The sequence below is a fragment of the Alnus glutinosa genome, chromosome 12, assembly GCF_958979055.1.
Source record: "Alnus glutinosa chromosome 12, dhAlnGlut1.1, whole genome shotgun sequence".
Classification (NCBI taxonomy): domain Eukaryota; kingdom Viridiplantae; phylum Streptophyta; class Magnoliopsida; order Fagales; family Betulaceae; genus Alnus; species Alnus glutinosa.
The window spans coordinates 24,051,595-24,064,096 of record NC_084897.1 but is presented as its reverse complement, the minus strand read 5'-3'; the positions used below and the strand labels follow the sequence as shown (position 1 = coordinate 24,064,096).

Genomic DNA, 12,502 nt, shown 5'->3' with positions numbered 1-12,502 from the left:
GTGTCTCTAATTATAGGATCAATCCTTCCGTTTTTAGTCAAAATTGGCTTTTTGAGAGCCATAACAGTAACAAGTAAGTCTCCCTCTAGAAGAAGCTTGTTAGTACCCAAAGAAAAAGCTAAATTAGTTGCTAAGAGTTGTTGTAGCCTCACCAATACCAACCTTAGTGGAATTTATCTTTAGTGAACCAGCATCTAGGGTTTGACCTGTATCATTACAACCACAACCGAAGTCACATAGAACTTTTCTCTTACAACAACATCAAAATTTGCTTTTAAAGTGCCTAAAGGAGGAGGCATCCAAAGATGACATTCAACATTTAAACCATCCCAAACTTGAGTATGAGATTTAGCATGTCTAATACCTTTTAGAATAGACTGCACATCCACATAAACATTTGGTTTCTAAAAAACCAAATTTGATCCATAGCAAAGATCTGAAAATTAAGACTCTTTTTTAGGGATAGCTAAGAATTTAATTAGAAGGATGGACAATAGCCTTAATCCAACAAGAGATGTACATGCAAATCAACAAAAGCTTCTACATTTAAAGGCCAACTTGAATTCCTTCATATAGTCCTTGCAATATCATAACCTAAAAAGATGTGATTTGCAATCTCCAGCTTTGAATTACAAAAAGGGTAGAACCATACCTCATCCTCCCTATTAGAAGAAGCAAAAAATCTAGCAACTTATGTTGACTGAATAGGCTCTTATACAAGATCAAATTCATTGGTTAGAAATCATGAAAAAGACTTATGTTGTATTCATTACTTTGGAGGTCAAAACACCTCGAATAGCTTATTGTATTGTTTAAGAGTAATGCGATACACAATCTCACCCACACAATCTTTGACATGACTTTTAAAATTGTTAGGAAGAGAATCGCCTGAAAAGTCCACCAATAGTGGTGTACTTAAGTATATATATTAACAACTCGCACTCACAACAAATCTCTACCTCACATGTGAATCTCTTCTGCGTTAACCCAACTCCCCATTGCGTGTGAGTCCTTTTACAAATCCAATAATGTCACGTGTACAAGAATTGCACCAATTATGGGCAACAGAATGACGACTTTGCTCTGAAAGCCATCCACACTCTTTAATGGAACCAAACCAAATGTGTCAAATACCAAAACACTCATTTAAGCGGAAGCTAACAGTAGCTTTAATACCAATTATTAGGGAGAGAATGAGGGTAGCCTCAAGGGGGTGCTACTTGAGAGGAGCGTGGAGAATTACCCCAACATGAAGTTGAAAGAAATATGTACTAGCTTCTACATGCACCTAGCTTCTAGGAGAAAGAGGGGTTGCTGCTCTGTTTAAATAGATATATAAAGCAAGTTGAAAGTTAATATGCGGTTTGTGTTTGGTAGGAACACCTCCAACCATGTGTGGATATGGCCTGTAAAGTGTTTGGATATGGCCTTTGCCTTTTTTCTTTTTCTTTTTTCCATTTTTGCAAGTATGGCCTTTGCATTTGGACATGCATGAATTTGATCTCTTTCTTGCCTTTTTTTGCCTGACACATGGACCGAAAATTTCACTGTTTTACATATATATATATATATATATATATATACCACCTCCAAATTCACCTGCGCTGTATTGCTATAGTTTCTGTATTAACAGACTTATAATACATGTAGAAATGCGCGCAGGCAGACCATGCATAATGTCCCTCCCTTTGTTTTTTCAATGGCAAAAGTGTCGGACCATTAATATTACAACGACAAATATAATCTGGGTTTTTCTTTTCGAATTCGATCGATGATTCACTCAAATATAAAATTGTGAAGCCTTTGATGATAATGTTTTCAAATAAAATAAATACCGAACAATATTATAGCTAGGTTAGGACGCAAAAACCACCAAACGACATGGAACGTGATGGATGCAGAAATAAAACTTTCTTTCATGTAGAAACGTACTGTGCCATATATATAATATTGTTTACTGTGCCTGCTGGAAGGCCATTAGAGCCATTAAAATTTTCCTAACATAGTACCACTAGTAGACGCACGTGTCACTGATCAATGATACCTAGCTCAGATCGATGCCGCCATCAAAATACTTGGATAAAATATGAATATATATATATATATATATATATACTGGAGTATTTAATTCACTTTAGAAAGTATAGATGAGAGCATTGATAATTAATTGTTTATGTACCTCAAATCACTCTCCCCATTTACCGGCCATTTCTGTATATATTCACCCCCCCTAAGCCGTTTTCTCTCCTATGAACCTAGCTCAAACGAACACCATCTTGTCAATAGTAAACAAAGCCTGTTTTTTATCAGTCTCAAGTACCAGGTAAGCTTTGATCATCAAAACCTGCTTTCTAGTCTTACCCTATTGATCTTTAAACTATATATATATATTTATTAATGTCTTTATTGCAGCAGGAACCCTAAAAGTATAGAAATTAAGCAGAAGGGGATGGGGAGAGGGAAGATTGCAATTGAAAGGATCGGTAACTCAACGAGCAGGCAGGTTACTTTCTCAAAGAGGAGAAAGGGATTGATCAAAAAGGCCAAGGAGCTGGCCATTCTTTGTGATGCTGAAGTTGGTCTTATCATCTTTTCCAGCACTGAAAAACTATATGAATTTGCAAGCACCAGGTCTGGACTCTCGCACAATTTTAGCTCATATATATATTTCAGATATTGTGATGAATGATGATTGTATTACTTGAACGCTTTTTCTTTTTTCTTTTTTTCTTGCAATTTCTTATTACTTTTCTTTTCTGTCAAAAAATATGTTTGTCATTCTTAATATAGGCTGATATTATTTATGGATATATCGATCACAATGGCCTTTGGCCGGATGATCTTCTTTGGGAATGCTAGAATCAAATTAACCTGCTATATATATATATATAGTACTGGGACTGATTTGCATTTTGGATATCACATATTTCACTCAATCAGACATGGCAGAAGATGCCTAAAGATGGAAAGTGATCATGATTTATAACGTAGATGTTATCAGGTAAAGAGAAGTAGCTGATGAAATGCATGCTTTTTTCCTAATCCGTCGTAGTCTCGTAGATCGATCGCACCAGTTACTCTCTTAGCTAGGTTTGGAAGTTCCAAACGAAACAAATAAACATATATATATCTATATATCACGGATTGTTAGATTGTTTATCTAAGAATATTCTACTGATCATAAGTTAGGCATTACGAAGACTAGAGAAAAATGCATTTTTGGTATAACTAGGAGCAAAAACAAGGGAGTACTAGTACTGAAATGATCAATTGCAAGCAAGTACTTTAAAAAATTTTAAAAAATAAATAAATTATAAATAAATAAATAAAAAGACGAAGAAGTTAATTTTCATTATCTTGGATCAATTTCTAACAAGGAATGGGAGATAGAAAAGGGTATTTACTCAAACAAAAGTATCATTAAGGATACAATTAATGTTACTTTTCACATTTATGTATCACACCTATTTTAAACCTATTGACGTAGCATTTCAACAACTTAAAACATGTCACATTATCAGCCAGTTGACGCCGGACAGAATAGCGATTATTCTGCAGGCTATTTAACAGGCAGTTTGCAAGGAAGAAGACAAATAAATTATCCCAAAACACAGAAAGAAACTCTGAGAAAATATCAATATTCAATTCATTAATTGTTCCATTACAAACGTTTCCTATTTATAATAAAGCCCTAATGGCTACTAAAGGAAATAAAATCTCCTAAGACTTGAAATAAATACAAATAAGCATATTATAGAAATACTTGATGCCAAACAATATCTCCAAATTAATGAAAAATACTTGGTGCCAAAAAATTACCATATTAGGAAAAATATAATAATTATAATATTACTTGACGACAACGTAAATATAAATATGGGAATTCTTTTAGAAGATAAATCAAGAGATTTGTCGATAGTCTCTTCTTTCCTTCTTGGTCTTTCCCTTGATGGATATTGACAACTCCGTAGAAAATATCTTCTAAATCACAATTTCCCAAAGGTCTCTTCTTTCCTTCTTGAGTAGTTGACCCTTTCATTTCTTACTTAAACCAAATCAATCTCATCGCCACATCATAGACCAATTAATTCTATATTTGTGTTTGATTTTCTCCTGCATCACCAATATGAAATGAATGTAAAGAATATCACTACTCAAACTGTTATTTTTAAGTAAAAAAAAAAGATACTATTCATTTTTGGTCGCTTAAATAGTGTCGGTTGGAAAACGAAACTAGCCATATGGTTTGCATGGACTCTTGATTAGCGTCGTTTATTATTCAAATGACATTAAATTTAAATTTTGAATGTAGTTTACTATTCAAATAGTGTCATTTGAACAATAAACGAAACTATTTAGCGTCATTTTGTACAAGCGACACTAAACCAAACGACACTAAACAACATTTTTTTTTTTTTTGTGACACATGAGTTAAAATCTATCTTTTGATCGAAAAAAAAATAATAATAATTTTTTTTTAGGTTGATAATTTGAGGAAGGTAAAACAAATGTTTTTTTTTTTTTTTTTGAAAACAGGTCAAACAAATGTTACAAAAAGCATTAATCTATTAAAAATTTACTAAGAAATACATAATCGACTATAATCAAATGCAGAATTAATAGGACCCATGGCCTATTACTTGAGATCGAGTTGAATTAAATGGCTCTTTGAATAAAGGAACCCCCATCGGCGCAAGAGTTGTAGCTCAACTTTAGATATATCTTTTCTACGTTTTCTTTCTTTTCATTTTTCCTTCTTTGTCTTTTCAATATAACGTACACATGAGATCGATGTAGCTCAACTCATATACATTCATTCAGATCTTTCTTTCTTATTTTCTTCTTCTTCTTCTTGATCTCCTTTTTTGTCAATATATAGAACTTGCCTCTCATGATATATCATATCACACATTATTCACCTCATGCATGTGTAAGCTAGCTCCGGCCCACCAGATATATATAAATATGTAAGGAATCTCCAAATGAGACTTTGATATAATATGATTTGACACTACCCTCTAATTCATATGTTTAAACTTATAAGTTTGGACCCGGCCAACAATAATTTATATATTATTTAGTATTATGATTAATACCTAATATGGGATTTAATTTAGTTACTCGCATATGATACGGTTAATATTATAGTAGAGACGTCTTGAGTTTAAATCCTTCATTTCGATCAGTTAAATAATCAATGTATTGATGAGTCTCATTTGTTGATGAAGAGTTTAAGTTTATACCTTAGGAGAAGTGTAAGAATATTTAATTAAATAATTAAATTTATCATTAATTTATTATCGGCTTAAGCTTATTGAACATCAATTGATTTAATAAAACCTCTTTAGTTTCTTATTTCATGTGTCCAAAAGTTGACTTTTTGCCATTTATAACAGGATGAACATGATAAATTGGGATGATTCCGATTCCAAAACCTAGTATAATTACATAGTGATGCTTCTAGCAACGTAAAGATTGATTCTAAATATCACACAAACATCTTACAAATATTCTACAAAGCTAATTGACATATATAGCAAGATCTAGTAACTTTTGGATCAACCTGGTTTAAAAATAAATAAATTCACTGGCTATTAGACATTACCTCATGATCAATTTTGTGAGATATTGTGGGATGAGTATATATGTAGCATTCCTCTACTCTAAATCTCTAATGTAATATAATATTGGTTCTGGTAATATTAGCGGTTTGGATACCTTTATTGAGATCGAGTGTGTACATGATAAGGATAATGATCACTTGCATAGATGGATAACATTTGTTTAATTTTGAATGCAAAAGTGATCATTATCCTTAATCATCAGTACACAATCATAATGAATAATGGATGGTGGTAGCATGTGTGTTAGCCGTTAGGTAGCATACATTATCACAGCAGCTCAAAAAGCTATGTTTGAATTCTCATTTTAGGATCCATTTACATTTTACACAGACATGTTGCCTTAATCCTTTTTTTTTTTTTCTTTTTTTCTTTTTTTTCCTTTTTGCAATTGAAAAGCCTTCTTCTTCATTCACGAGCTTCTTTCGGCCTGTTGGCACAGTTTCTGATTTGATGACATGTCACCTTTTGATACGCTCTCTCCAACACCTACAAGTAAGCTCAACACAAGAGCTTGGCAGATGTGCTGAAACCTCTGATGCCTAGGTCAAATTATAATAGACAAATATTTGGGACTATGAGAGCACGTTAGAGATCAGAGAGTTTTGATATTTGGAGTAGCAGCTTATTTATAGGCATGTAGTTCTAATACAGTTTGAGTGCTCTGACTATAATTCAATTAGGATTCTAATCCCTAACTCGTGTGGGATTAAACCTTATCTTCTAAAGAGTCCAATTCGAGTTGGACTAATTATCAACCAAATCTAAATAGGCTTCTTATACCATATCTTGTGGGATATGATCATTTCGGAAAGAGTAATGATTCATTGCCACCTTTTGATACAACTTTACACTACCTTACTTATGTGGCAAAATGATTCCCTACTACTTTTTGAGTTTTAAAAATAAAATGAGATAGAGAACTACCTTGCCACATAAGCAAAGTAGTGAAAAGTTGTATCAAAAGGTGGCAATGAATCATTACTCTTTCGGAAAATCCGAGAAAGAGTCATTCTCATTCTATAACTATCTAGGAATTATGAATTAAATCTTCTCATAATTACTTGCGATAATTCCGGAATAAGCATTTCAGCATATTTCATCCATATCACCTTGTGATAGTCCCGAGAAATCCGTTTACGGGACCAGCTGGATATGAGGATTCCGTATGCATTCTTCACGTGTTCCTAGGGTAAAGATGTTCCGAGCCATATCAACTGTGTTTATCTCCAACTCTGGTAATCGAAGATTTTCATAAGATTCTATAAGAAGTATCCAAGACCGTGATGACCAACCGGTCTTTATGGGTCTTTATTCGGGTCGGTTGGACCAACTGGGCCAAAGCTCGGTCATGGGCTTACTTGGGCTTTGAGAATGATAATTTCCTCAACACTGCCAATTATATATAGAAAAGTTTTCCATTTTTTTTTTTCCATGGGAAGATTCGTGCCTGTAGAAAACTAAGAACAATATTAAACATGTCATGACCTAATTCTCGTGAAAATTATGAATTAAGCAAGCCATTATATTGATACCTTTATGGAGCCGAAAATTTTGGTATGTCATTGTGGCTACATTGCACCAATATCTTTCATAGCCTGCTTTTGCAAGTTTGATAGAATAACCTATGGTATAATTAGGTTGATTCAACTTTTTGAATAAAATTAACGAGTTTCCATACTCTCTGATACGTCCTAATTGTATATCCTGTGTAACCATTAATTAGTGGCTTAAGCTAGCTTTTGCCCCAATTCAAAGGCTCCAAAAGATAACACTATTAGTTTAGTGTATATATGATATATACCTAGAATTAAATCGTTAATAAACCCTAAATGGAGGGACCATGTGCAGGAAAGCATGCAACAAGATAGCCGAAAGCATTCTTAGAAAAGAAAAACAGAAAAATAAAATAAGGTTGCGATTCAAAGAACCTAATGGCCGGTACTAATTCCTCACATGCACTTCAGACACCTACCCAAAAGTGAAAGCTTGAAAGTCCATCCATTATCAATGTCGAGAATTGTACGTAGAATTAAGAATGCTTCCATCATTTCATGCGACTAATTTCAGACTAACTAAAGGTCGAGCTAACTGCACATTTTGAACTGAGCTATTGAGATTTACTCTTAAATTCATAGAAATAACTTACGATCTTCTAGTTGAGTGATACAAGGGAGGAGGTTAAGGATTCAATCTGTGGATGTGGAAATTTAGTCTACCAGAGAGAGAGAGAGAGAGAGAGAGAATCTAGGCCATGTCTCACCTTAAGATTGTCATGACTCATGAGTATAACATTATGTTTACACCAAGCATGATATTTTCTTCTGGCTTTACTTTAACAGGAACATGATGTTTTCTTCCACTATGAAGGGTGTCTCATGCATGGCTAGCTGCTCTATTTACACACTGATACATACAGCAGTAACAAAATTGCAAAATCTGATTATTCTTTTTAATTTCATCAGCATGAAAGCAATAACTGAGAGATATCACAAATCAAAGGAGGGACATCAGCAACTGCAGAATCCAGAATCAGAAGCCAAGGTATGCTCACATTAAGCTCCCTTCAATCCTTCTCGCAAATTTTCCACAGTAACTGGAGACTTTGCATAAGCCGTCTGCCAAAACTTGTTTGTATAAGTTCATGATCATATACACTCTTTATCATCCCATTGTCAGTGATCACTAACAGAGCAAGTGAAGTACTGATCAGGAAATTCTAAGAGAACAAGACTTGAAAGCACTATATCACTCCATAACTTGGAATATTGTATGGTGTTAATTGCCCTGAAACCTCCACCTCCGTGCTCCCTTCTCAACTGTTTTCTAAATTAAGAACACATACATTTGCTGTGTTGGTCATTTGAACATGACTTGCAAGACTGCATGCCACACCCACTGATAACATCCGAACTTCAAAATTTTACTTTTCAATAATTATATATGGTTCAAATTAAATTTCACATATCCAATGATGTATATATTTTCATATGATGAATATATTGTCACTTCATTTAAAAGTTTTAAATAATGTGGTGCTATGTACACTGTTATATGCAACAATAAAACAATTAAAATCTTGACCATATGTAAAATAGATCCTTTCAATTTCACTTAATTTGGAGAGGATGCTTTTCCCATTGAGTAGGAGGTATGGGGGTGGGGAGCTTCATTTAATAGAGATTTTCCTTCTCGAAGACTTGTCTGTAGCTTATGCTCGGTCCCCCTTTACTGTTTTTTGTTAGGGCTTGCATTTTGCAGATCTGTTTGCTTCTTCTTTTTTTCATAAAATTTTACTTATAAAAAAAAATTAAAAAAAAAAAAGGAATATAGAAATTTTGATTTAGTTTGTTAATTCAAAGATGGTTTGTCCAAGAATTATACCCTTTATCCTGAAATGTCCATCTCATGCTACCCTCAAGTCCAAAGTTAAAGCTTGTACTTCAAGCTTGTGTCCAATACGTCTAACCCATAAGTGTCCATTTGAACACAAGCACAGCCCCTTATCGTTTGTTCTCACTACTCAATTGCAAGCATATTTGTGCATTTTGTGCATAAGGTTGAGATCTTGAGTAATGCTAAAAGTCACTTTCTTGTTACTTTGGTATCCCTTCAAAAATGATGTAACTTTTAAAATCACTAGTGAACTTGTGATTGATCATTATTGAATTTTAATCAAGTTGTGATTTTAAAAGTCACATCATTATTGAAGGAACATAAAAAAGACACAAGAGTAACTTATAGAATTACTCTGGGATCTTATGGTCCCCAAGGCAAAGTACAGTGATAATCACTAAAGTCGGATTGAACTAGTTCTTCCTAATAGAAAGTAGTGGATTGGTTTCCTAAGTAAAGTTGTACAAAAGGATGACAATGTATAGTCAGTGAAGTCAGATTTAACTTTTTCTTTTTTCTTTTTCCTATTTTACTTTGAGTTAATTAGCATGGCAGAACAAAAACGAACCTAGGTATCAGTTTCACATCAACATATTCTCGCTCGTTGAGAGCTCCTTCTGTTGACTCCTCGTCCTCTTTACAAACTGTTTATCCAATAGAAAAGCAAACAAAGTACTGGACCTAGGTCAAAAGTCGCATGCACAACATAAGTTCACAACTTTCAAATAAACCTGCCAGCTTATCACTGACATCTGCACTCATCATGTACATGGTAGCGAATAACAAATCTTTCCATCAATGCGAGCATATGTAGGAAAAGAGGTTACCAAATTCAAATGCTTATTATCTGTAGCTGTACATGCTTATTATTTGTACTCCATAACCACTAGGCCAATAAAGTATGGAAGAACGGAGCACAATTCAACAGGTCATTACCTAACTCTGAATCAGATATGACAATTACACCTTAAATGATTGCATACGTATATGTAAGAAAAAAACACAAACTTGAGCTACTAAGAAATTAGTGTTAGTTAATGCATTAAAAAATCAAACATATCAAAGAGAATCATATACTGACTACATTACTTGTTGCCACTGCTCTTAAACAGCCCAATATTGCTTTAGTAGCTTGGCTTTAAGCAATTTCAAATCAGCAAATGGTCATAGTTAAAATTCTTGTCTTATATGTAGTAGTTTATGGACACATTTTTAAATCTCTTTGTTTCCTTTTAGTCAGGATGCAGAAAAGAATCTCATAATTTTACTTAATTGTGTTACTGTACTTTCTAGTTTTGGCAAAGGGAGGCGGCAACCTTAAGGCAACAACTAGAGAACTTGCAAGAATATCAGCGGTACAATCTCTCTCTTTAGCTTCAATTACATAATTTCACAACAAAAAGGAAAAGTTGATTAACCTGAAAATATCAGAAATGATAATCCACAAATGAGTAGACTATTTCTGGGATGCTGATGCTATGCACAATGCTTGTACCTTGCTAACCTAGGAATTATTTGAGTCCAACAAAAATAAGAGCAACATAATATCACAGTAAGAAATGTATATTAAAATATTTGCTGACACTGAAAAGCATCCATTGACATCCTGGAAGTGATAAGACAAATGAGGCATAATTGATAATTCTATTAATATAAACCCCTTAGAAAAAATAAAAAATAAAATAAAATAAATATAGGGGGTTGACAGAATTACAGTCAATTTCTTGCTTTTTCAACACATACCCAGTCTGTCAAACACAGAAAAGATAGACCAAAAAAAAAAAGGCTCTGCCAGTAGTAAAAATAAATAAACATCAAGTAAATAACAGATTCAAACTCTAGTTTTCAGAAGTTCAAACTATTACATAAGATCAAGATAAATGTGCACCAAGTGAAACACATCAAAAACCAGTTGCATTACTATGTCTTTCCAACACTAACAGTATAATCATGCAGTTTACTCGAAACTATATAAACCATGTAGTAGCAAATAATATATATGCTTCAACGACAATGAATAGACCTCATGTATCTCAGCTAGCTAGTTATCTTATAATAGATCCAAGATATAGAATATAAATCTAACCCCTAATGGGTAACCTAGAATTAAAATAATGTCACGATAAGACAGGCATATGATGGGAGAACAACTTTATGGTTTGGGCATCAAAGACCTACAAGATCTGGAGAATCAACTAGAAATGAGTCTGCAGGGTGTACGACTGAAAAAGGTAAGAAACTTAATATTGATGGAATGCTTAATAGCACCTGCGTGACTCTTAACATGGTCTTTTAACTTCTGCAGGAACAAATCTTAACCGATGAAATACAAGAACTAAACGGAAAGGTCTTCTTTCCAGAAAAAACATTAGTTGTTCTTTGTCACAATTTTCTGTAAAGAATTATTTCATCTATAAAACCTACTCTTTTTTATTACAGGGAAATCTTATCCATCAGGAAAATCTAGAACTGTATAAGAAGGTAAACCTCATACGTCAAGAAAACAGGGAATTGTACAAGAAGGTATTCTGATTTATAACACCCGAACTCCAAACATCCCTCAAGAATTTATAAACCATCCTTACATCCCTTGAAATGGTAAGATATGAGACTAGTAGACTTCTTGAGCATAACAATCAGACTCGTGTCTCAGGTTTACAGCACAAGGAACATGACTGCAGCAAGCATAAGTTCATTCATTCCATATGGAACTAACATCAGTGAGGACTCGCATGTCCCTATCCATCTTCAGCTATGCCAGCCCCAGCAACAAACTTATGAGATACCAGCAAAAGAAACAGAGTAAAAGTAAAAAAATTCTTTCACACCCTTCATAAAAGTTATTGGAGACTGAATTTCATTTTTTCTTTTTCTTTTTTTAATACATGAAACTGCAACAGAGTATAACTACATCAAAGAAATGCACGGAGGATTATGAACAAATATTATTCGACTTGCTCTGAACAAATAATGAAGACATGCTTCCTGGTGTGAGATGAGCTAGATAAATTGAATCAGGACAATCACCAGTATGACATTTTGTCTCTGAAATTAACCACAAGCTCAGTTGTGATATTGGTGAAAGCAAATATCTGGTGTATCTTTGTAAATTACATTCTGTGAAAATCTGAATGAAATCTTTTGGGACATAAATCTTTTTCAGCTCTAATTTATACTCCTGCTGTTTTATCATCATCATTATTATTGACCCTTTTTATTGATAAGATTTAAGCCTAAGACCTATCCAACCTTACTCCACTAGATTACGCCTAAGCCATAGATTGAGATTATGTGCATAGTGTCTGAATTGAACTCCATTCTTCTAGTTGAGTTTGGTAGTAAATCAAATACAGATATATATAAATCAGAAAGATTAACCAAATCAGAGAACTGAAGACAATTTTAATAGAGATCTATAACAAAATGTCATCTTGAACCAGAAAGTTCTTATAAGCAAAACTCATCCGAAACCTGTATCAGAAGAA

The 12,502-nt window shown here is 33.6% G+C and overlaps 1 protein-coding gene across 3 annotated transcripts; it reads left to right on the top strand.

The window, feature by feature from the left end:
• Positions 1-2,164: 2,164 nt before the first annotated feature.
• On the top strand, positions 2,165-12,170 carry LOC133851104 (MADS-box transcription factor 23-like). 3 transcript variants are annotated; one of them, XM_062287415.1, is made up of 9 exons: positions 2,165-2,323; positions 2,413-2,631; positions 8,087-8,165; positions 10,311-10,372; positions 11,149-11,248; positions 11,323-11,364; positions 11,457-11,498; positions 11,671-11,825; positions 11,918-12,170. In XM_062287415.1, exons 1-8 carry the CDS (start codon positions 2,250-2,252, stop codon positions 11,821-11,823), a joined length of 771 nt encoding a protein of 256 aa, XP_062143399.1. In that variant the 5' UTR covers positions 2,165-2,249; the 3' UTR covers positions 11,824-11,825; positions 11,918-12,170. The 3 variants fall into 3 exon arrangements, with proteins under 3 accessions (XP_062143399.1, XP_062143397.1, XP_062143398.1); XM_062287413.1 differs by having other exon boundaries at positions 2,166-2,323; positions 11,457-11,540; XM_062287414.1 differs by having other exon boundaries at positions 2,167-2,323; positions 2,416-2,631; positions 11,457-11,540.
• The last annotated feature ends 332 nt before the right edge of the window (positions 12,171-12,502 follow it).

Excerpts from the sequence above, each read along its gene's own strand:
- LOC133851104 (XM_062287413.1), top strand. The coding sequence starts at position 2,250 with ATGAACCTAGCTCAAACGAACACCATCTTGTCAATAGTAAACAAAGCC. Across the intron at positions 2,324-2,412 it reads TTATCAGTCTCAAGTACCAG|CAGGAACCCTAAAAGTATAG; the intron begins GTAAGCTTTGAT and ends TCTTTATTGCAG. Across the intron at positions 10,373-11,148 it reads AACTTGCAAGAATATCAGCG|GCATATGATGGGAGAACAAC; the intron begins GTACAATCTCTC and ends ACGATAAGACAG.